Below are 24,538 nucleotides of genomic sequence, written 5' to 3' on the forward strand. Positions count from 1 at the left end.
GTAGGGTTGATTTTTGATAAAAATACATGAAGGTCGTCTACTGTTCAGTACGGTGGTGCCATCTATCGGCAGCTGTCGATGTGTTTAAATATAAGTAAGTTCAATTAATAGCACCTCTATTTCAAATACAGTAGGGTTGATTTTAGATTCACATGAACCTCGTTCGAACGGTCGTGCCATCTATCGGCAGCTGTCGATGTCTTTAAATATAAGTAAGAATGTGTACTGTTCTTATTTAATAGCAGCTTTATTTCAAATACAGTAGGGTTGATTTTACGACACGGTGGTGCCATCTATCGGCAGCTGTCGATGTGTTTAAATATAAGTAAGTTTGTGTACTGTTCTTAATTAATAGCAACTCTATTTCAAGTACAGTAGGGTTGATTTTAGATTCACATGAACCTCGTCTACTGTTCGACACGGCAGTGCCATCTATCGGCAGCTGTCGATGTGTTTAAATATAAGTAAGTCTGTATACTGTTCTAAATTAATAGCACCTCTATTTCAAATACGGTAGGGTTGATTTTAGATTCACATGAACCTCGTCTACGGTTCGACACGGTGGTGCCATCTATCGGCAGCTGTCGAAGTGTTTAAATATAAGTAAGTTTGTGTACTGTTCTAAATTAATAGCACCTCTATTTCAAATACAGTAAGGTTGATTTTAGATTCACATGAACCTCGTCTACTGTTCGACACGGTGGTGCCATCTATCGGCAGCTGTCGATGTGTTTAAATATAAGTAAGTTTGTTTCAAATTAATAGCATCTCTATTTCAAATACAGTAGGGTTGATTTTAGTCGCGCCATCTATCGGCAGCTGTCGATGTGTTTAAATATAAGTAAGTTTGTTTCAAATTAATAGCATCTCTATTTCAAATACAGTAGGGTTGATTTTAGATTCACATGAACCTCGTTCGAACGGTCGTGCCTGTCGGCAGCTGTCGATGTGTTTAAATATAAGTAAGTTTGTCTACTCTTCCAAATTAATAGCACCTCTATTTTAAATACAGTAGGGTTGATTTTAGATTCACATGAACCTCGTTCGAACGGTCGTGCCATCTATCGGCAGCTGTCGATGTCTTTAAATATAAGTAAGTTTGTGTACTATTCTAAATTAATAGCACCTCTATTTCAAATAAAGTAGGGTTAATTTTAGATTAACATACATGAAGCTTGTCTACTGTTCAATACGGTGGTGCCATCTATCGGCAGCTGTCGATGTGTTTAAATATAAGTAAGTTTGTGTACTGTTCTTAATTAATAGCAACTCTATTTCAAGTACAGTAGGGTTGATTTTAGATTAACATACATGAAGCTTGTCTACTGTTCAATACGGTGGTGCCATCTGTCGGCAGCTGTCGATGTGTTTAAATATAAGTAAGTTTGTGTACTGTTCTAAATTAATAGCAACTCTATTTCAAATACAGTAGGGTTGATTTTAGATTAACATACATGAAGCTCGTCTACTGTTCGACACGGTGGTGCCATCTATCGGCAGCTGTCGATGTGTTTAAATATAAGTAAGTTTGTGTACTGTTCTAAATTAATAGCAGCTCTATTTCAAATACAGTAGGGTTGATTTTAGATTCACATGAACCTCGTTCGAACGGTCGTGCCATCTGTCGGCGGCTGTCGATGTGTTTAAATATAAGTAAGTTTGTTTCAAATTAATAGCACCTCTATTTCAAATACGGTAGGGTTGATTTTAGATTAACATACATGAAGCTCGTCTACTGTTCGACATGGCAGTGCCATCTATCGGCAGCTGTCGATGTGTTTAAATATAAGTAAGTTTGTGTACTGTTCTAAATTAATAGCACCTCTATTTCAAATACAGTAGGGTTGATTTTAGATTATAATACATGAACCTCGTCTACTGTTCGACACGGTGGTGCCATCTATCGGCAGCTGTCGATGTGTTTAAATATAAGTAAGTTTGTGTACTTACTGTTCTAAATTAATAGCACCTCTATTTCAAATACAGTAGGGTTGATTTTAGATTAAAATACATGAACCTCGTCTACTGTTCGACACGGTGGTGCCATCTCTCGGCGGCTGTCTGTGTTTAAATATAAGTAAGCATTTATTTACCCTTTTAAATGAGTTTCAACTCTATTCCTTATACAGTAGGGTTGATTTCAGATTAATAATAAGAAGTAACTTATTATGTTATTATCTATTGCCTTAGATAGCGCCATACGCCATAGCTTAAGACGTCGCACCACTTGTGGCATCGCATCGAAATTTGAGCTTAACGTTCTCTACAATAAAGTTCATTTCTCGTTTTCCAGGTTACCATACAAGAACTTATTCGGTGGTGTGTCAGCAATGACCAATGAGCAGCTGCGCAAAGTGAACGGCTACTCGAACAAGTACTGGGGGTGGGGGGGCGAGGATGATGATATGGCGGATAGGTAAGCAATTTATTTAATCAATGTCTCTATCATGCCGAAACCGATCTTTATCTCTGTATTGGTCTATGTTTATCAAAACAGAAGCAACGCAACGTCACGCTTTTATCCCCGAAGGGGTAGGCAGAGGTGGTCATTACGACACGTAATGCCATAAGCGGCATTACGTGTGCATTAACCGCTATACAATGTACACCCCCATTTCACCATTTGTGTTATAAGTCCCATGTAATAGGGGGTGAGTCTATCGCTATATACTGGACACAATTCCAGACTTCGTGCTACTACTGAGAAATTTTCGAAAACCGAAAAAAGCCCAGTAGTACTTTGCCCAACCCGGAAATCGAACCCGAGACCCCTAGTCCGGCAGTCGCACTTGCGACCACTCGACCAACGAGGCAGTCAGAACAGAAGTTATATCAAAAATTGTTGTATATTCGTTGTTTCCTGAAACTGTTATGCTGTGTATCAGAAGCGTGTCCTCACGACGCTTCATAGTAAGCGATTGTCACGTCACGTCGTTTTATCATAAGCGTACGATCATGCTGCTATTTATCTTAATTTTCTAACTTTATTGTTTCAGGTTAAAAATAAATAATTACCACATAGCAAGGTATCCGATGTCTATAGCGCGATACGAGATGTTGACTCACAAGAAACAACGACCTAATCCTAAAAGGTAAGTGTTAAAACTTGTATAACTTTTAAAGCAACGTCACGCCTTTTACCCACGGGTAAGCACAGACGCACATTACAGCACGTAATGCCGCTATACAATGTACACCGACTTTTCACCATTTCTGTTATAAGTCCCATGTAATAGGGGGTGAGTCTATTGCCATATACTGGTCACAATTCCAGACTCCGTGCTACTACTGAGAAATTTTTCGAAAAACCGAAAAAAACCAGTATTAGTTTGCCCGACCTGGGAATCGAAACCTTAACCCCATTCTCCGGCAGTCGCACTTGCGACCACTCGACCAACGAGGCAGTCATAAATCATTTTTATAATTCTATGCCTGTATATTTTCAAAATATCAATGTTTATTTTAAACATTCCAGGTATCAGCTTCTGTCGCAAAGTAAAGCATTCCTCAAAGACGGCCTGTCTAATCTCGACTACAAAGTGAAACAAGTGATAAACTATCATCTCTACACTCATATATTAGCAAATATAGACGAGCATAGCTGATGGACATATTTCGCCAAGCTACTGTTTGGCGATGATCGGTAACACACGCTCAGTGCACTGACACTACGATAATGACAGGTATCTAGTGTTGCCTGACAAAAAAAATACCTTTCTACGGTAGAAAATGGAAGTTTGAAAACTACCAAATTCGTGAAAACGCAAACGGACTGTTATAAAACGTCTTGTCAATTGTGATTGTGCAACAATTATGATTACAATGTTATGTAATGTTATTAAATGAAGTAATTAATTGTAAGTAGATAACGACTGTTGTTTCAACATTTTCTAATCATTCCACGTTTTTCTATGTCATAACTTTACTAGTAAGTTACTCAATCTAAATAAATGGCAACACTAGGAATTTGTCTGCTGTTTATAAACATAGATGCTTAAGAAAAAAGGCGTTTTTATTAATTTAATTCTTCAATATAGAATGTAAATTTTAAGTTAATATTTGAGATATTTTTACTTTCGTTGTAATAATATCATCCAAATGTATTGTAAGAAAATGTATGCGTTATAAATGTTTATTATTTTATTTGTAACTTATTAGGTATACGATATCTATATATAAATATTTTACACCATTTAATTGTGATCTTATTTCGTGCTTTTAAAAAAATCGTATGTAAATTTATGACAAATGGCTGAGCAAGAATATAATAAAATTGAAGACTAATTCGATTGGTTACGCCTGTAAGTTTGACAAAGGAAAATTTGATGTAAAAAGATGTATATATATAAAGAAGATAGTGTAGATATGCGAGGAGGGCATTTTATTATGTAAAGTACAGAGTGACAATATAGTACATAAAACAATTCTACTTAGAATTATTATTACGCTCAGAGCGTAGGTGATGGAAGTACATTTACTACTGAATAATATAATATTATACTTATTAACTATTAAACATTATGTAATAAAATTCATCAGAGCATTTGGTAGGAAAGATATAATTTCTAAAAATTTATTGACACGTTCATACAGTGTTTTTAATTACTAGAGTATATTCTGCTCTCTCTCTCTACTACTCTGCTAGACTCTCTACTACTACTCTACTAGAGTGTATTCTTAACGAAATCGAAACGAGACAGCGTTCTGCGCTCTGATTGGTTGATTCATTGGAGCCGACCAATCAGAGCGCCGACTGCGGTCTCGTTTCGATCTTGTTAAAACTATCTCGTACTAAGCCATCAAGTTATTTTCAACATTTTTGATGACAGCACTGATAGACAGCAAAGAAGAGTGTTTGCAATATTTACATGTCAGTTACGAAACAAAAATAAAAATTTATTAAATGTTCATCTACCTATCCAATGTAGGTAGGTAGTTAGAATAATATCTTGGGACAGAACAGAGCATTTTTACAAATAAATTTGATTAAACGAAATTGTTCCTATATGGAACTGAAGGTCACCCCTACCTCTACACTCGTCGTACTAGAAGCTACTCGAAAAGTCACATCTTTAGAAGATAATTTTATATATCTTCTATATTGTATATTATATGACATGACATACCGTTACGCCTTTTATTACACAAAGGGACAAGTATGAGATTCTTTTTGCCACTTGTATGTCCCATATAATAGGAGGTTTAGTAGTCCTGTGCCCATACAAATATTTTTTAATTTAAAAATCCAGTGCAAGAGGGACGGAGCTATGTAGGTTGTATAGCTCCTTTCCTCTTGCACTGCTCAATGATCGACCATTCTGACACAATTGTTATAGCAGACTAAGGCCCCTGTAATGTGTTTTTGAGAATCTAACCCAAGATACCTTACTCAGCAGTGGCTGGCGAACGCATGACTGATAAAAAAAATTGAATTGTTTATAATGTGATTTTCGACAATATTTCTCAATAATGCTGAAGTCTACCAACCAGTGTTTCCAAGCCAAGCTTCATTTAAATCATTAACTTTGTTATATTTATTCTTCTTCCAATAATTTGGACATGAATTGATCGAGACCAACTCGTAAATACTCGTACCAACCATGTAACTAAGTAAATAACGAGAACAATAACATTGCTCCCAGTTTTCTGGTACTAAAACCACTGTATGACCTATTACTTAAAATAATGTGCCGAAAAACGGGGTGAGTAGAATTCAAATGGGTGAGAAGATGTTAGAACATTTCCCCAACATTTATTCTCCCCTCATACGTTATCTATTCACCTCTCGAATTCTGTGTTGCCATTATTTGGAGTAAATTATATTACTAAAAGACAAAAGTATTTAAAATTCATGTTATAAATAATTTTATTTCGTGATATAGTAATTTATATTTTTTTTATCTATGTACATTTATTATATTACTAGCTTCCACCCGCGACTCCGTCCGCGCGGATGTCGGTCTTCGCGTGGATGTTTTATTTCTCCATTTTGAGTAACTCTGACAATGACATCTTATAGATATCAATTGGACCCAAATACGGCTAGGCCCATAATAATTAAGGAGATCCCTCTATTGAGCTACTGCTGTTGAGCTCGCGTTCTGTAGTAAGTATTTTTTTCATAGTAATTCCGACCTTGATAAGTAGCATGTAGCAGTAAATTACTGACAGTGACGAAAAGTTTGCAAAAATAAAAAAGTGATCGTGACAATGCGACAGAAAGTTAATTGAGAGCTTCAGCATACACAACATTGTTAGTGAGCTCGTCCGGAATATGAACATGAAGATTTCTTGGACTGCTCACACAGGAAACAGCTACCTACGTAAAGTTAGCTGGATTCACGCGCACTTTATTTAATCTATGGCGGTGATCTCCAGTATGGCTTGAAACTAGTCGAGTTCCTCGTCAAATAGTTACGTGAGTAAGCAGACATCTATAATTTGCACCGTGACTTTTATGTCTTTTTTATCATATGATTTTTTATGTTTATTGTTTTTTAAATGGTGCAAATAAACTGATTCCTTTTTTTCTTTCTTTCTTATAATAATTAATTTAGTATCTCACGAAAGTTATAATACAATAAAAAGTTTATTTACCGTTTACGTTTTAAGTATAGCATAGATAGTCATTTTATCAGGAAAAAGGCCTAAATGGAAATAATAATAATACAAAACGTTCACTTATGGTGCTGCTAAGCAGTTACGGAATATTAAAATATACTATACCATGTTTAGCTCAACTTAAAATTAAAAAATTATAAAAATCAAAATAAAAAGAATCATGTACCTATAATACCTGCCAGGTTTTGTCTATTTCTACGAAAAAAAATGTTACATGACTGACATAAGACAGATGACAGATGTCACTTCAAGCGTGACACTTGCTCCTGTCAATTTATAAAAAATAATAATGTACAGTGTCGCCATTTATGTCTACACCTGTTAACAACACACATTTCATTTAAAGTATTTACTCTGTAAAATAATTATAATTCCTGTGGATAGTCAACACTATGTAATAACAAATGATTCGCTATTATAAATCCCTTCTGGTAATAATCTTCATAATAATATTTAATTATGTTTGCAAATCATATATTGTTGATATAAAGTATTCTACTAAATTAGTCATCGCGAAATATCCATTAGTCAGGCTGACATGAATTGGTATCTGAAGTGCTAGTAAAAGCATATCGCTGTCCTTATCACTCACTGAAGTTTGAACTTACCTCTCACTCATTTAGTCCCACGATAAAGAGGCCAAGACTCATTGAACTAATTATGTATTACTGTATTAGCTGGTTCGTGTATTAAAATAAAATAAATGCTGTACCAATATTCCATACGATGTAAAAATGTTTTATACTAAATCTATGTACTTATTAAATAAATAAATAAAATTGTAAATAGCTTTTGTAGTTAGATAGACAAACTTATTTAGCAAAATACAATTTAATTTAGAAATTATATCCTTACTGTTCAAAGCTTTATGTTAAAACAATTCTAAGGGCTTATGTAGACAAGCAATGTCAAGCTGTGTACACAAGCCCTAATGTATACCTACGTAAGTTACTTTTAAACAATCTTCATACCAATTTCTTTAAGCATAGAGTTTATTTTTGTGTATTTCTACATTGTAAGGTTTTTTATGACTGCTCTTATGAAGTTGTAGATTGCTTTATTTGTTCAATATAAATTGTTATCAGTTAATACTAATGTGCCAATGTAAAAGCCCGCGCATATTAACCACAGAGAAAACCGAATCTGTAATGGTGAAAAATAACGCGAGGTTGAATAATAATCGACCATATGATAACCCTAACTTAAGGTTGAATATCGCTTGCGCTTATTTCAGTATGGCTGCGTTAATTTTTTAACTATTTTTTATTTTTTTCTGGAACTGAGTCTTATCATTGTCTCTGTGAAGTGAATTCCTTTGTTATTTTAATTTAAACCTTATTCACTTAATTTTAAGGGATACAATGTGATACATCTGTTTATGAGTGAAAGATACACGCCATTGCCCAGTAAAAAAAAATTACGCGCCTTTGCGTATTTGCAGTTCTGTCAACCGATTGTAACTCTTATAGCTAAAGAGAAAAAAAGACAGATTTGAACAGCACCAAATTTTTGGTTTGCTCTTAAAATATTTGAATGTAAAACCATTCTTATGCCTAAGTGAATAGAACACACAATTGTTTAAAATTACTGTAAAATTAGAAAGTTTGTTTATAGAACTATTTATTTTTCTGAAGTCTAATTATTGGGCAATGGTGTGTACTTTATTAGGCCTAATAGCAATGATATGTATATTTAGATTGAGCTAGAAACTGGAAATGGAATGGACATCGTAATTGTAAACCCCGTGACGTCAGATTTTTATATTTTAAGTAATTTCTATATTTTAATTATTATTTTATGAAATGGATGAACGCTTGCCCTTTTCAGTAATAAGTATAGTAAAATTTTAGTTTTTTATTCTATTTTTTACGTCTATTGATTGATTGACTGGACCAAGCTTAGCCTACAAACTTTAAAGTTTAATGCTCAAAATTATTGGCAACTCAACGCAGACTTGCTAATGTTGCCATATTAAAATTACCCCTAGTCATGGGTAGGAATTAAAAAAATCCTACCTATATTTTATTACTGTCCCCTTTAAAGTTTGTAGGATATGTAAAGTCTTCTAAATTATGAAATAAATTTTATATTTACATATTTTTATAATGATTTAAATCCTTATTTCTGTAATTAATTTTAGCCAAATACCTAATATAGTAATAACCAAATGTATTTATTTTTTTAATTTTGCTTTCCATAAGTACTTGGATACTGTACTTGTATTAAAATGTATGATAATAAATGAATTAAAATAAAACCAAATTACCTATGTGGGTGGCAAAAATGGTACTATTAGACATCAGTACCAAATGACAATATTTATACTGTTTTACGAAGAAACTAGTGACATCGTCAGCTGCATAGTTAAATTGGTTTTAGGTACTATAGTAAAATATTTGTACCTGTTTTTACTGAAGGTATGTGCGAAAAATTTAAAGGCCTACTTGACATCACAATAATAGATAATTATATGAAGTAACTATGTATTCAAATTACTGATTACGAATTCCTGTACTCGCGTTTATAAATACAATGGGTGCTACCGTTTTTTGTCACTAGATGGCGCAAAATGCAGAAAGAGATTTTTTGTCCAATCACTGCAACTCAAATATTGACATCCAATAGTGAGACATTCGCTAATTCCCTATTGGACGTGAAACGAGAGGTTCACACTACCGCCATCTGTTGGGCAAAATACAGTAGCTCCCATTGATAAATACATAGTTTTAGTGTTACTCCGCTTAGACGAAATTCTTTATAAATAAACCTTATACCCTACATTAGATAACGATAGCTTAGACCATGAGTTACTTAAAGAAAAGTGATATAAATAATAGATTTTATTTCAGAAAAATGTTTTAAGTAAATAAAATGGTTTGTTTTTATTTATTTTCTCGTTTCATTTTAAACCTACAGCATAAAAAGCGTAAAGATGCAGATGTATGAAAATAAACAATATAGGTATTACCATAATAAATGCTAACGATCACTTTAAGTGTTGAATTAAAGGTTAAGTTAGCAAAATTCAACTTTATTCCCAACTTTCCGAAGGACTATTTGTGAGTGATAAATCATCAAATGATTCCTCCCGCTCTAGGTGAGGCGGGTATAGATAGAAGTATCAGTCTCTGATTAAACCATCCCGGTTCAACTAACCCTGCTCCGAGTCGGGACCGCAGCATGTATTAGCGACCTTACCCCCAATCCCCGTTCCCGAGGGAATTGGAAGTAAATCGTAGAAAACAAGGACATAAATAATACAAATGAGAGTTTTAAGTCAATTTAATACCATCGCAAAACATTGAAGTTTAGGCATTGTCACACGAAAAAAAAAAATAAGAGCACGCTACTCACAATCACATTGGACCGAAATTAAAAAAAAAATGTACACGAATCACAGTTGGTTTACACTTTGAAATAATTATAATTTACACTTAACATTTTTACAATTTAAAATGGCCGCATGACGTCTTGGGAGCGAACGGCTGGAATTTTAAATACAAAGATAGGTCTATTGCTGAGTTGAAGTGAGGCCCGGAGGCCGGCAGCCAGTTGCCGCGGCAAGCCCATCAATGGCGGGCTTTCGCGCCATGATGTGCGACGCAAATACCAAGATGGCGCCGGCGTGCAAGCTAGTGTCAAATCCAGCCAACTTCTCTCCGCTTCAAACTTAGTTCTAAATCATTAGAATTATATTAGATACTTCTAATGATTCATTTATCTTTAGCTTTATGTAGGTACCTGTATATTATTTAAGGCCCGCATCGTACGCATCGCACGCATTCCGTATGACGTCATCAGTACGCATCGCATGTAGGCATTGCTGATGATGCTCTCCGTACGATGCGGATCAGTGGACGCATTTGTATGAATTTCTATACAATACAAACTAAAATCCGTTGCGTGCGATGCCATCGATGCGGGCCTATGGACGCGTACCTTTATACCTACCCATTATTTAAGTCATATCACACCGCACATAGGTATACTACTTTACAAAATACTTCAGTAACCTCAGTACGCGTTTGCTTCACGTTTAAAGTTATCAAAACGATAGCGCCTTCGGCGTTCTACTTGGTCGCTGCTCTCTGCTCGAATAAACCATATCCGAGCAATCCAATCAGTACCCTTAGTATGAGTTTGCCGCTTCCTATAAACCAACCAATCAGAGCGCTAAAAGCGCTCTCTTTTCGATAACTTTAAACGTAAAGCAAGCTTGTACTAAGGGTACAGTATTCTACAATCTTTAGAGTTTAAGTATTTATGCAACAAAACATTAGCACTTCCAATTTTAAATAGCAAGGTACTTACTTTTCTAAAGCCCTAATCACAGAACACAGAGGCCTCTATATATTGGGATAATTACCTTTATCCAAGGTATTGATTATAGGAAAACCTGAAGATACCTGGGCACACACTACAAAAGGACAATTTTATAGTTTCTTCAAAACACTCACTTCTCTAATTCTCTCTCCTTTTCTTTGTCCTTGTTACGTTTCGGTTTCCGAGTGGGCGTCGTCGCTCTGAACCTGTAGTATTTCGGCATCTTTCAATTATAAATTTTGCAAAAAATGTTACGCGAACATACGTACACAATGATCCCAAAATGACATTACAAGTCTGACATAGCAAGTGGCTTTTTATTGATTTAACTCTGGCGACCAAATTGTATGAAAACCTTTTTACTATTGTAGTTTTATCTGTGCCCAGGTGCCTACCTACTTACCCTATATGTACTTATTATACTCTTTGCTACCTACTTCTACTTGAAATAGGGATAGTGAAAAATAAATGAATATGTCATTTACAGTTATGGCGTAGGAGTTTTGATTTTCTTATATTTTTTTGAAATATCTTTTTACACATACACATTTTACATTTATCTTTTTTATATTTACATATTTTATTTTATATATCATTTTAGATATTTTACGTTACATGTATTTAGATAAATAAGCATTTTGAAAAACATGGCGAGCTTTTCACTCCGTCTACTGACCATATTCTTACTAGCGGCACTCGTCCTCAACATTTCAAATTATTTCTTTATAAAAAGGTACAACCCTCGACCGGGCTTATTACGATACGTCTACACCAATTTCCCAAGCAATGTTAGGTAAGTTTATCTCTCCTTTTTATAAGTAGTCTAATTTGTGAATAGCTAATGAATAATTTTGTTATATTTTGGTAATTCAGATTTTCCAAGATCCCTTTTTTAGGGGGGAAATCATCCAGTGACTTAATGCCTTGGGCAAGGCGAAAGAAAGTGTCAAAATCTTACCGATTAAAAGTCAACCCTTTCCTACTCTTGGTGCGAGCCAGAGCCCCGGTAAGCCGTTAGGTTGACTGTAGCTTAGGATCGGATATTATAACTGGACCCTATCTGTGGTTGTCTGGTGACTCTATGAGGCACGGGTGATCTGCAATGCATCGTACGATCGAGTCTCGTTTTGGTCGGGGCGAGATACCCTCGCTCGCTGTCCGCGGACCCGCACTCTCGGTGACTTTACGGGAATTGCGAACCTACTTGTTGCACAATTTTGGATTGGCCCTACCTTTGCCTGCTTAGTTATCTTTACAGGCATAATAAATTGCAAAAAAGTCCAGCTATGCTTTTTAAAGGGGTGAAAAATCGAACGGGGGAAGGAACGTTATCATATCATCAAGTGCCTACCCAAAGTTTCCAATACTGTTACAGCGAAAATCAAATTCGTCGCTCCCTCAACCCAAGGTTCTGGTCTATAGCAGCGGGATGCGATAGCGAGGTCACCACCGCAAGCAGCCCAAAACTCAACGCTTATGACTCAGAAAAGTTAGATATCAGCTCGAGTGTGCCCCCTAGTTCTGTGTATTCTGTTATTTTCGAAAAAACTTCGCAATCTGCTACTGAACCGACGTTGCAGAACTGTCCAGAAATGCCTCCTGGTCTTGGTAAGGATTCTCTCGCATTATCTCTGTTACATTAGGTACATTACAACATCGTCCGTGACTTAATCTCACTTATAATATAATACGTTCCTTTACTTTTTATAATACGTTGCTGAGGCTGGGCAACTGGCTGCCGTGCAATGTGCAGCGGGTTCGATTCCCGCATGGAACAACTCTTTGTGTGATCCACAAATTGTTATTTCGGGTCTGGGTGTCATGTGCTTGTGAACTTGTATGTTTGTAAACGCACCCACGACACAGGAGAAAATCCTCGTGTTTTAAATAAAATATATATATTGCTAAAAAATACGTACCTATATCTACATATCAGGCGAGTTTTTAACAAAATATCTACTAACATCCAACCAACTCTCAAAAAAAGTCTAATATAATCCCCACGCCTGGTAATTGGTTTGAGGATCACTGTTGCGACAGCCCATCCTTCGTTTCGACATAGCAATGTGGTCCAGTGGCGTAACTACAGTGTGGCAAGTCGGTTAGATGCTACAAGCCCCCAGCTAAAAGGGGCCCAGTCTAGAGATTCGTACCTAAATTTCTCTGTTTTACTAGGCAAATGGGGCTCATCCGATGGATTTGCTTACGCTACTGTGTTCAGGATCCAACTAAGAATAGGCCCCCAAAAATGTGTTTTTTTATTTATTATCAACGTCGGTACTAGTATTTAACATACCAATCAATCCCCAGGTCCCGAACTGAGTCGATCACATGATGTTAAAAGCTTTATTGAAGACAGAATTAATAATGTGCTACCAGGTGGTATCTACCAGCCGGAAAACTGCAAGTCTTTGCAAAGTGTGGCTGTTATTATAGCTTACAGGTAAAACAGTTCTCTTAAGGTAAGCGTCCACACGCCCGCATCGCACGCATCGAATGCATCGCACGCAACGGATTTGATACTGGTACTCGCCTCGACAATTGGCTAGTTTCCTACTAGTCAAATTCAATACTCTTTTCGAAACGTCAAAAACGATATTTTCTATGAACTTTGTATGAAATAGTGCGTTATGACGTCATAAGTTTTTGACGTCAAATAGCAGACTTATTTCTAGAAATTTAGCTAGAAAAAATCGAAAATTAAATAGTTCATCAAATTTATGAATGAGAGTGTGATTATTTTTTAATATTTTATTGTATTGAAAAGTTGTAATAATTTATTTTTGACCGAGGATAGTACCCAATTCGATCGCTGCCGATACAGTGGACGTAGTCTGAAAAATTAATCCGTTTGATGCGATCCGTCCGATGCGTGCGATGCCGGTCTGTGGATGCTTACCTTTAGATGCAGCTAATGAAGTTACCTGGCTTTATCAATTTCTTTTTCATTAATTTTTATATTGTTTAACCACCTCATCGGTAGCAACAAAATTTACGAACATACGAGATTATAAGTGCTTCCCGTAGCATAAGTACACCTGTAACACCGAATCTAGGTATAAATCGAAAATATTTTTTGATTAGATTGTTTTTTTTTTATTTTTAACAGAGGCTGCAAAAGCTACCTCAATGTGTTTATGAACGTTTTACACCCGTTCCTAATTAAACAACAACTGGATTACCGAGTATTTGTGGTCGAACAAAGTGAGTAGACTTGAGTAGATATTTATTTTTCTTTTTTTAATACTATTTAATGTTTAATCTTCATATTACTATGTATAGAGATACCATCCCCAAAACGAACAATGCAACAAATAAAAAACAAAACAAACTAAGTTTTATGCCTACCTATCTTTGACATTATTTTTCTTTTCTTTGCCGCTAGTTATATCTAACACAAAACCCATTTAGATTAGAACAGTAAGGAGCCAATGCATAGTTACGGATTACGTGCAACTCACTTCAACTCCAGAAAATTTTAGGAAATCGAAAGTTTAAGTTTACACCATCCACGGTCTGTGATATCACGATGACGAGGGCTGCCTCGCAATAAGTTACAAAATTTCTTTTTAAATCTTATTAAAATCTTAATTTCACTTTTTCAAAGGTAACAAAACCCAGCCGTTTAACAGGGGAAAGCTAATAAACGTGGGATTCGCTGAAGCGATGCGGTATCGTAAGGATGGATACCAATGCATCATACTCCATGACCCTTACATCATTCCCACGGATACCAGAAACCTGTACAGATGCAGCTGGTATCCCAGGCAGCTTGCTGCTCTCATTGAAAGGCCGCAGAAGTAATAATGCTCTCTCTTAGTATTTTTTTCCGCCCAAAAGCATAAATAGTGTTGCCATATTGTAGATTTGAAAAATATATTTGGTAGAATATCTAATTGGTAGAATACCTAAGTATTCTCTGATGATTGTTTGACCTTCTTGTCAATTGTAACGGTTTCGATAATTACAGAAACTGGTATAGGTAGAAATATTTTTTGTGAAGGTAAAACTTCCCAGAACCAAATATACCTGGATATTGTAATTTAATGACCAACAAGCACCTATCTGTCAGTACTTTTCTCTTCTACACTAAACTTAAAAGTGGCTAGGTACATAATATTCCTCTCATAATAAAACCCATATCTCATTTTATTCATATTCTCGTTTCTCAGACCTTCATATATGCCAGTAATTGGAGGCGCAGTTGCAATAACTCCACAGCAATTTATTAAATTTAATGGATTTTCAAATGCCTACTGGGGTAATGATGCAGACTATTACGATTTGTATTACAGGTAATTGTATTTTTGAAGATACTATTAGGTTTTCATCACACGTAAAATACAAGTCCTCATTAACAATTTTACCCTTAGTACGAGTTTGCTTTACGTTGAACGAGATCGAAACGAGAGTGCGTTCGGTGCTCTGATTGGTTGGTTCATTATCGCCGGCCAATCAGAGCGTCGAACACACAGCCTTCAGATAAAAAGCCCTCAGATTGTGCTTATGATAGTCTAGTACTGACTAAGTACCTTTTTACATTAGAGAGTTTATCATAATCCATCATCTCCACGCTTGTCAGGTTTAAAAGATTAAGGTTTGTCACAAAGCCTTTCATTCTAGTCTTCGTCAGTTCCCTACAACAATCACAATACGAATAGAAATGGTAAATACACTCTTACCTTCTGTCACCACGCGTGCTACGTTAACTCACCATCATAATAGCATTCAATTACCTTTTCAGGATGAATACATCAAACTATTACGTTGAAACTAGTATCCCGCTTGTTGGTAAATACAAGACTTTACGAAAAGGCCTAGCTTTGTGGCAGAAGTAAGTGCCTTATTGATTAAAGTAATTCATTAAAATACCCTCACTCCTCAGTATTTCATGACTAGGTCCAGAATTGTGAACTAACTTGCGGGTTTACCGGGATTCCGGCTTGAAAAGCAAAAGTAGGAACGGGGTGGTTTTTAGTCAGTAAGAGCCTGACACTCCCTCTCGCCTCGCCCAAGGCAAGAGAAGACATTGGATGATTTTCCCCACTTAAAAAAACATGATTACTTGGTAGGTATATAAATAATAATGTGTTTTCCTTCAGGTCTACTATACTGTCATCAGAATACTTACTGGATGGACTAACATCTTTAAAATATACAGTAGATAGTATGGAGCTGAAACGTTTATTTACATATTTACAAGTAAACATCGATGCTGGGACTAAAAGTAGTACAGACATTACCAAAGAATATGATAAACGTCTTAATTTAAGCACAATTAAAGTATCATCGATGAAGTAATGTAATTAGAATGTAAATAAACGAATTGCCTATAAATTTGAATGTTTTAATTTAGACAAAAGCTCTGATCCATTAATAAATTAATTTATATTATTGTTCTTCGAATTTTTTTGATAGTTGACTTCGTCGTGAATGAATATAAAATATTTAGCACAATCTCCCATATCCAAAGAAAGAGCATAATGTATGTACTATCAATTTAAGTCACTTACACACAGTAGGTATAGTAGTCCAACCAAATCAACCAAAGGCGAATTCTACATTGAACTTATAAAAAAGAGATTTGGAAGTTTACAAGATAACGTAATGGCACCAATGATCGACAGTTTTAGAAGGTGGTGTGTTTGTTTCTAAGATTACGAGTATTTTATTATGTTTTAAAATAAAAGTGACGTTGTATACGATAAAATATGTCCTTGAGATATGAATAGGCTATATTTTTATTTTTAAATATGATGTGGACTAGTATTAAAACCAAAAATAATAAATATTAATAAAATCCCCAATATTCGACACTAGAACTCCAATAATCGACACCCAGTTATCGACAATTACCAGTTATCGACACCCAGTTATCGACTATTACCCGCAATGAGACAGTAGACTGATTTGATACATTAGTTAGACCGTAATCAAAAGGAACAATTCAGTAAGTATTAATTTATTTGTCTTTTATGTTTAGGTACTCATACATTGTTTTTATAAAATTTGTCAAGTCTAATAACACTGACTACAAACTTTAAAAATCTTCACCAAAATAAGCTTTAATCTTGAATACTGTTTTATTTTGATAAAACTATACACTCTGATAAGATTAAATAAGTACAAATTAGGGAAATCAACAATAGTTACATATTTATTAAAATTAATTAATTTTATTTAGTACTTGGCCCCATACTACAACCAATGGAAGTTCTTCGTGTTATTTTGTCATGAAGAGTAATTCTTGGTACTCCGAAACGTTGCGCAGCACTTGCTATCTTTTCTCCATTCTTAACAGCTTCAATCTGGTCGAGAGTGTAGTTTTTTCTCGGAGCCATCTGTAAGAATCAATTACCTATTACTGGTAACTTAAATATCTACCAATTCGGCAAAGAAAAGATGACCGTCGGTCACCGTATTCTCTTGTCAAATGTAACAAATGAGCAATTTCAAAAAAAGTGTACCCTGTTTTAAAATTCGATTTTAATTATTAAGTTATATTTTCTTTTTAATTTTCTACAGTATAATGGGAAATATAGTTTATTATACAGGAAAACAAAAAAGAACGCGGAATACGAGGCATTTTCCTGATAATATCAAAACAAAATGGACTTTTTGACGGAACTAGTTCCGTTATGTGACTACATTTAAAAGCAAAATTAAAGAAAAGTATAAAATTAATAAGCCCTTTCTAAACGTATTTCAATTAATATTACGTGTCATCAATTGATAAGTCTAATATAATAGCCTTAGCTTCTGGTATTAATACAAAAATACTTTTTTTTATTCGGTTTGGTGACTCTATCGCTTTTTACTTGGTTATTTTTAAATTTTACTCAAAGAACATAATATTTTACTTCATATGTGTACCTTTTTAGAAAAGAAATACATTCACTGTAAATATAATTTGTGCCTTGCACAGATTTAAAAGGCAAAAATTCATCTGATTTCATGGAATTTACACCATCAATAAGAAGGGACAGTCACAAAATGAAAGTTTCAATATGATAAGGCTGGGTTCATAATGAATTATAAATTGCCTAAATAATAAGTAAGTACCTGCCATAGTAGGTAGGTCTTAAACTGAAACTAAGTCAACAAATTATGACATCAATTAATAATTCAAAATTCTTAGCCCTGTTTCTCAAATTGGAACTAGTTTCATGTTCAAAAAAATAATAATTACTTACGGAAAAAATCTAAGAACATTAGTAGGTAAGAAATAAAACAATTATTTTAAATATTCTTTTTATTTAAGTAATAAATCCTTATCAAATCAATAGCTTTAATCAGTCTTACCGTTTTTCATAATACTTAATTTAAGTGACACTTTTGAACTATGTTCGAGTTTATATTGTAAATAATAATTATAAAAAACTTAACAACTTTACTACAGTAACTAACTTTTTCAGTCATATTAAATAAACAAATCTAAAAAAATTACAATAAGAATCTGAGATGCATATTCTTTTAGAATATTTCAATGAAATGATATTAAGTTAGTAGCCTCATCAAAAAAGGTACCTACCTGACCTTAAAATATAAATACTAGGTAATAATAATATTTCAGTAATCTACACGGAACAGAAAAAACTAGGGGAAGTGTCATCCAACACAATTACTACGGTAACCGCTGTCGCCAAAATCACACAAATGAAACGATAATCATACATTCACTACAAAGAAATAAATATTTTGATTGGCGTTGAAGTTTTAGTCAAAACCAGCTTAAGTAGCATACCTTATCATCCGGAAATAAACTTTAAACCAATTACGTAGATTTTTTTGCAATAGTGCAGAATATATTTAAGACGTATTATGTCAAAGTATGTATATTCAATTGACTAATAATTTCCGCTACCCTGTCATAGTTGGCGGTGTTCTTAGTGTTAGCAATTATACATTATATTCCGTCACTGATAAGGTTGACAATCGCGTTAAAACGTCTGAAGTGCAAGTGGTAGCCAGGGACCTAGTTATGACACGCGTGTCACGCCTACATCGCACTTCCCCTTGTTTTTTCTGTTCCGTGGTAATCTACATAAACTCTAATTAGGTATTTGAATTTGACTTTGGTAAAATATTTGAAAAATACTTTTAATCATTGCACATTCTTCTTAATACGTGCTTAATAATTTGAGCATAAAGTACACTCATCATTAGTTAAATGATCATATACGGAGTAATTACAATAAAGACACCAAAAAAAAGAAGTTAATAATAAACTTTTTATATCTTCACGAGTCATAATTAGAGAAAAGTGTCCAATTCTTGAAGATTGATTTACGTATTGACCGCATCCATAGCAATATTCATTGATAACAAAATGTGTCTCAGTCCAAGGCCATTTCAGGTCATAAATGTAGAAATCCATAAAATCATCGGAATTCAGCACCTTATCTATGTCTGCGTATATTACCATGTCGAAAATTATCCTGGAAAATCAGAATTTTAATCTGAAAAAAAAAAACAGTTTTAAATCAAGCACTTAACAAAACATAACCATAAAAATAATTACGAACTCTATAGAAGTTACACGAGTTACAATACCTCCTTCCAAGCATGTGTCACAAAGATAATCCCATTCTGTAGGACCATCGGTGCATTCTTCACAGTACAGTCTCTTACATGACATACATTTTGCTTTTCGACCTACAATCGAAGTTTTACATTTCTGGCATAATAAATTGTAAGTCGACCACCTTTTTGTGCTTTTATTTTCTTTTTCAGGGTTTTGTCCGTCTGTGCTTTTGGGTTTCGGTGCAATAATAATTGGTATTACGTTAATATCCATAAGCTCTACAGGTTCTTCGGAATTGTCAATATTTATATCAAGATTTGTTAGATATTCCATGTCTGAAATATCAAATGTCCCTGCTAATTCTGGCAAAGCAGCGGCCAGCGAGCTGCCTTCTAATGATTTTATGGTTTCTTTGTGTTCAATTTGAATCTGATTCTGTTCCAATGAAATATCAACTAACACTGGGCGTCCGGGTTGTAATGGTTTAGGTGGTTTTGGCACAGATTGCTCTCGGTGGATTCTTTCACCACCTCTGTTAGTTGTGGAAACTACTGAGTGAATTTGCGGCTGAAAGCAGGTGCAGCATCCTCGAAAAGGTTCACAAAAGCAACTGACGTCTCTGAATTGTATAATATTTTCATCTTGGGTCATAATCTGATGTACCTGCAGGGTTCCTTTTAAGGGTTGTATATTTTTGGGTAAAATATGAGTCATGTCGGTAATGGCACTGTCTGGAACTAGAAAAACTTTTGTGACCTTTAGGCATTGTTTCAATATATCATAAGCATCCTTGGCATCAGTTATGTCAAATCCATGGCAAACTTTTCTGTCCAAAACGCGCTTTACACTGCCCCCAATACCGTCAGCCACACTTTTACCATGCCCTGATTCAAAAAAAGACCATGTAGCAAAACTGAGTTGCAGTTCTTTTGCAAAGTGGGCAAACAAGAAAAAGTTATTTTTTTGTCTGTATTGGGAAGACGGACCATCACTAAAAAAATGTATGACATCCACATTTGGAGTTTCTTCTTGAATTAGTCGGATAATTGGAGTCAAATGAGCCCAGATAGCTGGTGGTTGATGATTATTACTTTCAGCAATTGTACAAAATGATTGTGATTTGTCACGCCAATATACCATGCCAGTATGCAATGTTATCTGATTTTTTGACGCTCCGAAGTGCATCGCTTGTATTTCACTGGCCAATTTAGCTTCGTAACTTTCGGAGAAATCGCAGACCAAAACTACTTCGTTGTCCTTTAATTGTGAGATGGCTTTCTGATATTGGCTTTGCTGTTGTTGCATATTATAGTGATGTTTTTTGAAATTATGCAGTTCTTCATTAAATATATTTTTCAGATCTTGTAATGTCCCTGATTTAGTGATCTTTTTAGTCCTTTTGGTTTTAACTTCTTTGGTTTCAGTTCCTTCTTTTTTTGAATAGGTGTGATCTTGGCGTTCCCAGTGAAGCCAGGATACATTGGAATCGTCTGTTTTACTGTTTTCAGAGCTCTCGAAATCCAGTTTTTTATCTTTGCATAATTCGCATTTACCATACATACAAGTATATTTTTTAGTGTCACAAGCTACGTTACTTAAGGCTTCTCTCATTCCTATCTTCAGCGCTCCACATCGTCTTAAGGCAGCATGTTGGAATTCGAGATTACTGTGTTTAATGCAAAGACAAGTGTCTCTTGCATTAAGGCGAGGCGATAATACATAAAATGGTTTGTGTTTGAAGAAAGTTGTAAAACCATATCTCCCACCTCCATCTTTATATTTCTTGTAAGTTTCGACCAGCGTATCCATCAGATACCTAATCTGCTTTTTCTTTTTATGCTGTGTTCTTGTTTCCTTTCGTCCCGATGTGATTCGACTAACATCATCTCGTAGATAGAATTTGGTTATTTCATCGATATTTATCAGTCTTATTTTCTTTTTTTTCCCTCTTGTTTTGCCAATTAATCCCAGAATTTTAGTTACCAACGTTTTGTTAGTAGAATTGTTCACTATTTTTTTAAATATTTTTTTATCATTGTGAGATTTAGTACTTTGATATGTTTTTTTCAAAGTAGATTCTAACACTTCTTCCCTAGCACGCATTTTACTAATAATCAGATTCAAACTATTAACTTCCTTTGTGTTTTTAATTTTAAGTCGATGTAGACGTTTCTTGTATTTTTCTTTTTCAGTTTTAAGTTTATCTGCATTTTGTTGGAGGTATCGACACTTTTTTACTAAAAATCGACATTTTCGCCGGAAGCCGTTTAAAATGCTCAAATCTGATCTTGAAATGGGATTTTCTGGCTCTCTTGTAACTTCTGTAATATTTTTCCTTTGTTTTTTTTTAGCACTACTTTTCCTTTTTTCTTCCCGCCATTTTTTTCTCTGTTCTGCGGCTTCTTCTGGTGTCATATCCGTGATTTTCTTTTTTTTCGACTTTAGTCGATCTAAGTTTTTTACATTGGGCGGCATATTCATCCGGGCGTTCATTTTTTAATTTTTCCCTGTATCTCCTCGTTTTCTCCGCGCCAGTAAGCGGCATTGTAATACCTAAAAGTGTTAAATAATACTACAGGTTCTGTCAGTCATTTTCGTTTCGCATCTTTACCTAGGCATTAAGATTTGCTTCAAAATTATTGTTGTAGGCTGATTAATGTCGAAATGCATCTGATAGCTTTAAACCATTAAAGTACAAAAACTCTTTTTTGCTTGGAAGTAAGGAATTGTTACGACTTTTATACCGGGGTATTCCTTATTCGGCACCAAAGATTTTCGGCACCAAGCTATTCCTGTTTCGGCACCGAATGAAGAATACCCCTTTATGCCTACAATGACATGAAATAAGACGTTCATTTAATGATAATAATTTGAATAGTAAACATTTTATCAAAGAAGTTTCTGACACCAGAGAGCGATGTTTAAATAAACAAAAGCTCATTAAATACAGTATAATAGCAATAGCTTACAACATTTGTTTTTTTAAGTAAAACTTGATTAAAGATTAAATAAGTTCATTTTATGAGCAAGTGTAAAAATAAAATAGTTGTCTAGTAGGTACCTACTCGTATGAATATCTACCTACTTAGTTCTACGCGGATCTCATGGGTAAGTATTAAAAACACTACCCAGGTACATGGAAAACAATAGTTATTTTAAATTCACAAAACTTATCTAACGTTTGAAAGTCGTCAGTAAACTTCAATTTTACAGATTGAAGTTTTTTTGAAATGTGTAATTTGAAACTGAAAGTAAATAAGAAAAAAGCTACATAATTTATAACTTTAGTACTTATGTGTTAATTCGGAGAGTAAACATTTACATTATGAACTAAGCTTTATGCATTCCGACCTATAGTGACTTATCGTTCCGTTAAATGTGACCGTAGAAAAAGTCACACAACGGAGGTCACATAATGCTACCTTCTTGTAGTTTTAAATTGTTTAAAAATTAGCCATCTTACTTAGCACAAATAAATTCTTGGTATCAAATACTATACAAAGTTTTGAATGTGTACACAATAACAATAATCAAAGAAAAGTGATTATAACAGTAAAACTTGGTCACATACCTGAGAAAAGAAATCAACACACCTGCACTTAAAAAATACGTCCGCACTTATCACAAGTTATTTTGCTAGTGAAAACAAAATGGCCTCTGTCGATGAAGGATGATATTTTGTGTTGCCATTTTGTGGCAATACTTTTCGCTATTAGAAGAATTTTTGCACAAACGAGCGGTCACAAGACGGAATCTTCCGGAAAGCTAAAATTTTCGTTTTAAATTCATATTTATTTTGAAAAGAAAATATGTAAAAAAATATATCATTGATACCTTTAACTGATAAATTCGACTTTTAAGAATTTAAATTATATATAGAAATCACTAAATTAGACTGGATTTTTTTAAATCAATCATATCTTATCTTAGTTGGTAAGGGGACAGGTATATTTGATGGTCTTCAATATTTTAAAATCTTCGTAAGTTTTATATTTAGCAAAGTAACAACATAGCGACAATTTCTATATCTATTTAAATATATTTTCTTGTCACTTAAATTAATATATTCTGCTAAAAGTTATTCATCTCAAAAAAATAAATCAGCAAAGTCGAGGGACAAGGCAAAATCCGGGGGTACACTTTTTTTTGAAAATGCTCAAATAATTAATGGAATTGCAATGTGTCGAAATGGATAAGTATTTACCTAGTATTTCATAACCTTTGACTTAAATTCAATATAAGTACTTAAGTCATAAAAAATTAAGCAATTATTTTAAATTCAAATCCAAAAGTAATTTATTTCACAGTTAAACAAATTTTATTTTTATAACAGAAAGAATTATTATCAGTGTAATATATTTAATGTATAAAATACCTACTAAATTTAGTTTATAAAATGTATGTTCATTATTAAATGTAGTTTTTTTCTTGGAGACATCTGTATGAACCAATTATCGACACATTTCAATCCCATTAATCGACATCGTGTCGAATACTGGTAACTCTACTTTGATCAACCTAATTTAAATATCTAACAATTCTGCAAAGAAAAGAGAACCATATTCCGTGGTTACACAAAAATAATTTTAATAAAATTATTATCGACACTCGTCGATGATTGGAGCAAGTGAATTTCTGAGGACCAGTAATCGACACCGGCAATTTAGGTTAAAAAAATAACCTCCTAACTTTTTTTATAACATAAATCGATCTTATCATTCCCATAATACGGCTTAAAAACCATCAAATTAATATAAGTTTCAATATATGAAAATAATGAACATATTTTGTACTTACGTTCTTACAGAATCCGCTTAGAAATGCCGTTATTTTATGAGGAACACTAGCCGAACTAAGTTCTCACACGGCCATTTGTAAAAAAAAGGCGGATTTCTTTCAAATGTCACTGGATGACAGCAGGAAGCGTATTGTCTGAGCCACATTATAACCATATTAAAAAATCTTATTATAACTCTTATTTTCTCTAATTAGAGAAAAAAATTGTCGATCATTGGAGCTTGTCGATCATTGGTGCCACTACGTTACTGACTTTATTGTAGACAGAGAAGT

At 34.2% G+C, this 24,538-nt stretch overlaps 4 protein-coding genes and 2 long non-coding RNA genes across 7 annotated transcripts in view; 2 read left to right on the top strand and 4 right to left on the bottom strand.

The window, feature by feature from the left end:
- The window catches only part of LOC118271763 (beta-1,4-N-acetylgalactosaminyltransferase bre-4), a 230,692-nt gene extending 221,182 nt beyond the window's left edge, over positions 1-9,510 (top strand). Inside the window, exons 8-10 of the mRNA XM_050693666.1 lie at positions 2,294-2,416; positions 2,997-3,092; positions 3,476-9,510. Of these exons, the coding sequence (XP_050549623.1) occupies positions 2,294-2,416; positions 2,997-3,092; positions 3,476-3,605 (349 nt within the window). The 3' untranslated portion in view covers positions 3,606-9,510. The remainder of the gene's footprint in view (positions 1-2,293; positions 2,417-2,996; positions 3,093-3,475) is intronic.
- Positions 343-2,286, bottom strand: LOC126910686 (uncharacterized). Its single transcript, XR_007705312.1, has 3 exons — positions 2,018-2,286; positions 1,823-1,870; positions 343-497 (listed from the first exon to the last, which is right to left on the bottom strand). It is a non-coding gene; the product is annotated as an uncharacterized LOC126910686 (long non-coding RNA).
- Positions 9,511-9,885: 375 nt separating the features above from the next.
- Positions 9,886-11,248, bottom strand: LOC118271824 (uncharacterized). The gene is made up of 2 exons (XM_035588057.2): positions 11,079-11,248; positions 9,886-10,297 (listed from the first exon to the last, which is right to left on the bottom strand). The coding sequence occupies exons 1-2, from the start codon at positions 11,165-11,167 to the stop codon at positions 10,072-10,074; spliced, it is 315 nt and encodes a 104-aa protein (XP_035443950.1). The 5' UTR covers positions 11,168-11,248; the 3' UTR covers positions 9,886-10,071.
- A 156-nt stretch (positions 11,249-11,404) lies between these two features.
- LOC118272134 (beta-1,4-galactosyltransferase 4) lies at positions 11,405-16,281 on the top strand. The gene is made up of 8 exons (XM_050693677.1): positions 11,405-11,737; positions 12,320-12,552; positions 13,255-13,387; positions 14,054-14,148; positions 14,552-14,744; positions 15,117-15,239; positions 15,689-15,778; positions 16,047-16,281. The coding sequence occupies exons 1-8, from the start codon at positions 11,592-11,594 to the stop codon at positions 16,243-16,245; spliced, it is 1,212 nt and encodes a 403-aa protein (XP_050549634.1). The 5' UTR covers positions 11,405-11,591; the 3' UTR covers positions 16,246-16,281.
- A 609-nt stretch (positions 16,282-16,890) lies between these two features.
- LOC126910687 (uncharacterized) lies at positions 16,891-24,513 on the bottom strand. Its single transcript, XR_007705313.1, has 2 exons — positions 24,266-24,513; positions 16,891-17,285 (listed from the first exon to the last, which is right to left on the bottom strand). It is a non-coding gene; the product is annotated as an uncharacterized LOC126910687 (long non-coding RNA).
- Positions 17,406-23,368, bottom strand: LOC118263172 (uncharacterized). 2 transcript variants are annotated; one of them, XM_050693675.1, is made up of 2 exons: positions 19,498-23,368; positions 17,406-19,403 (listed from the first exon to the last, which is right to left on the bottom strand). In XM_050693675.1, the coding sequence occupies exons 1-2, from the start codon at positions 21,959-21,961 to the stop codon at positions 19,399-19,401; spliced, it is 2,469 nt and encodes an 822-aa protein (XP_050549632.1). In that variant the 5' UTR covers positions 21,962-23,368; the 3' UTR covers positions 17,406-19,398. The 2 variants fall into 2 exon arrangements, with proteins under 2 accessions (XP_050549632.1, XP_050549631.1); XM_050693674.1 differs by lacking the exon at positions 17,406-19,403 and having other exon boundaries at positions 19,415-22,021; positions 23,040-23,368.
- Positions 24,514-24,538: the final 25 nt, after the last annotated feature.

Source organism: Spodoptera frugiperda, chromosome 5 (assembly GCF_023101765.2).
Source record: "Spodoptera frugiperda isolate SF20-4 chromosome 5, AGI-APGP_CSIRO_Sfru_2.0, whole genome shotgun sequence".
NCBI lineage: Eukaryota > Metazoa > Arthropoda > Insecta > Lepidoptera > Noctuidae > Spodoptera > Spodoptera frugiperda.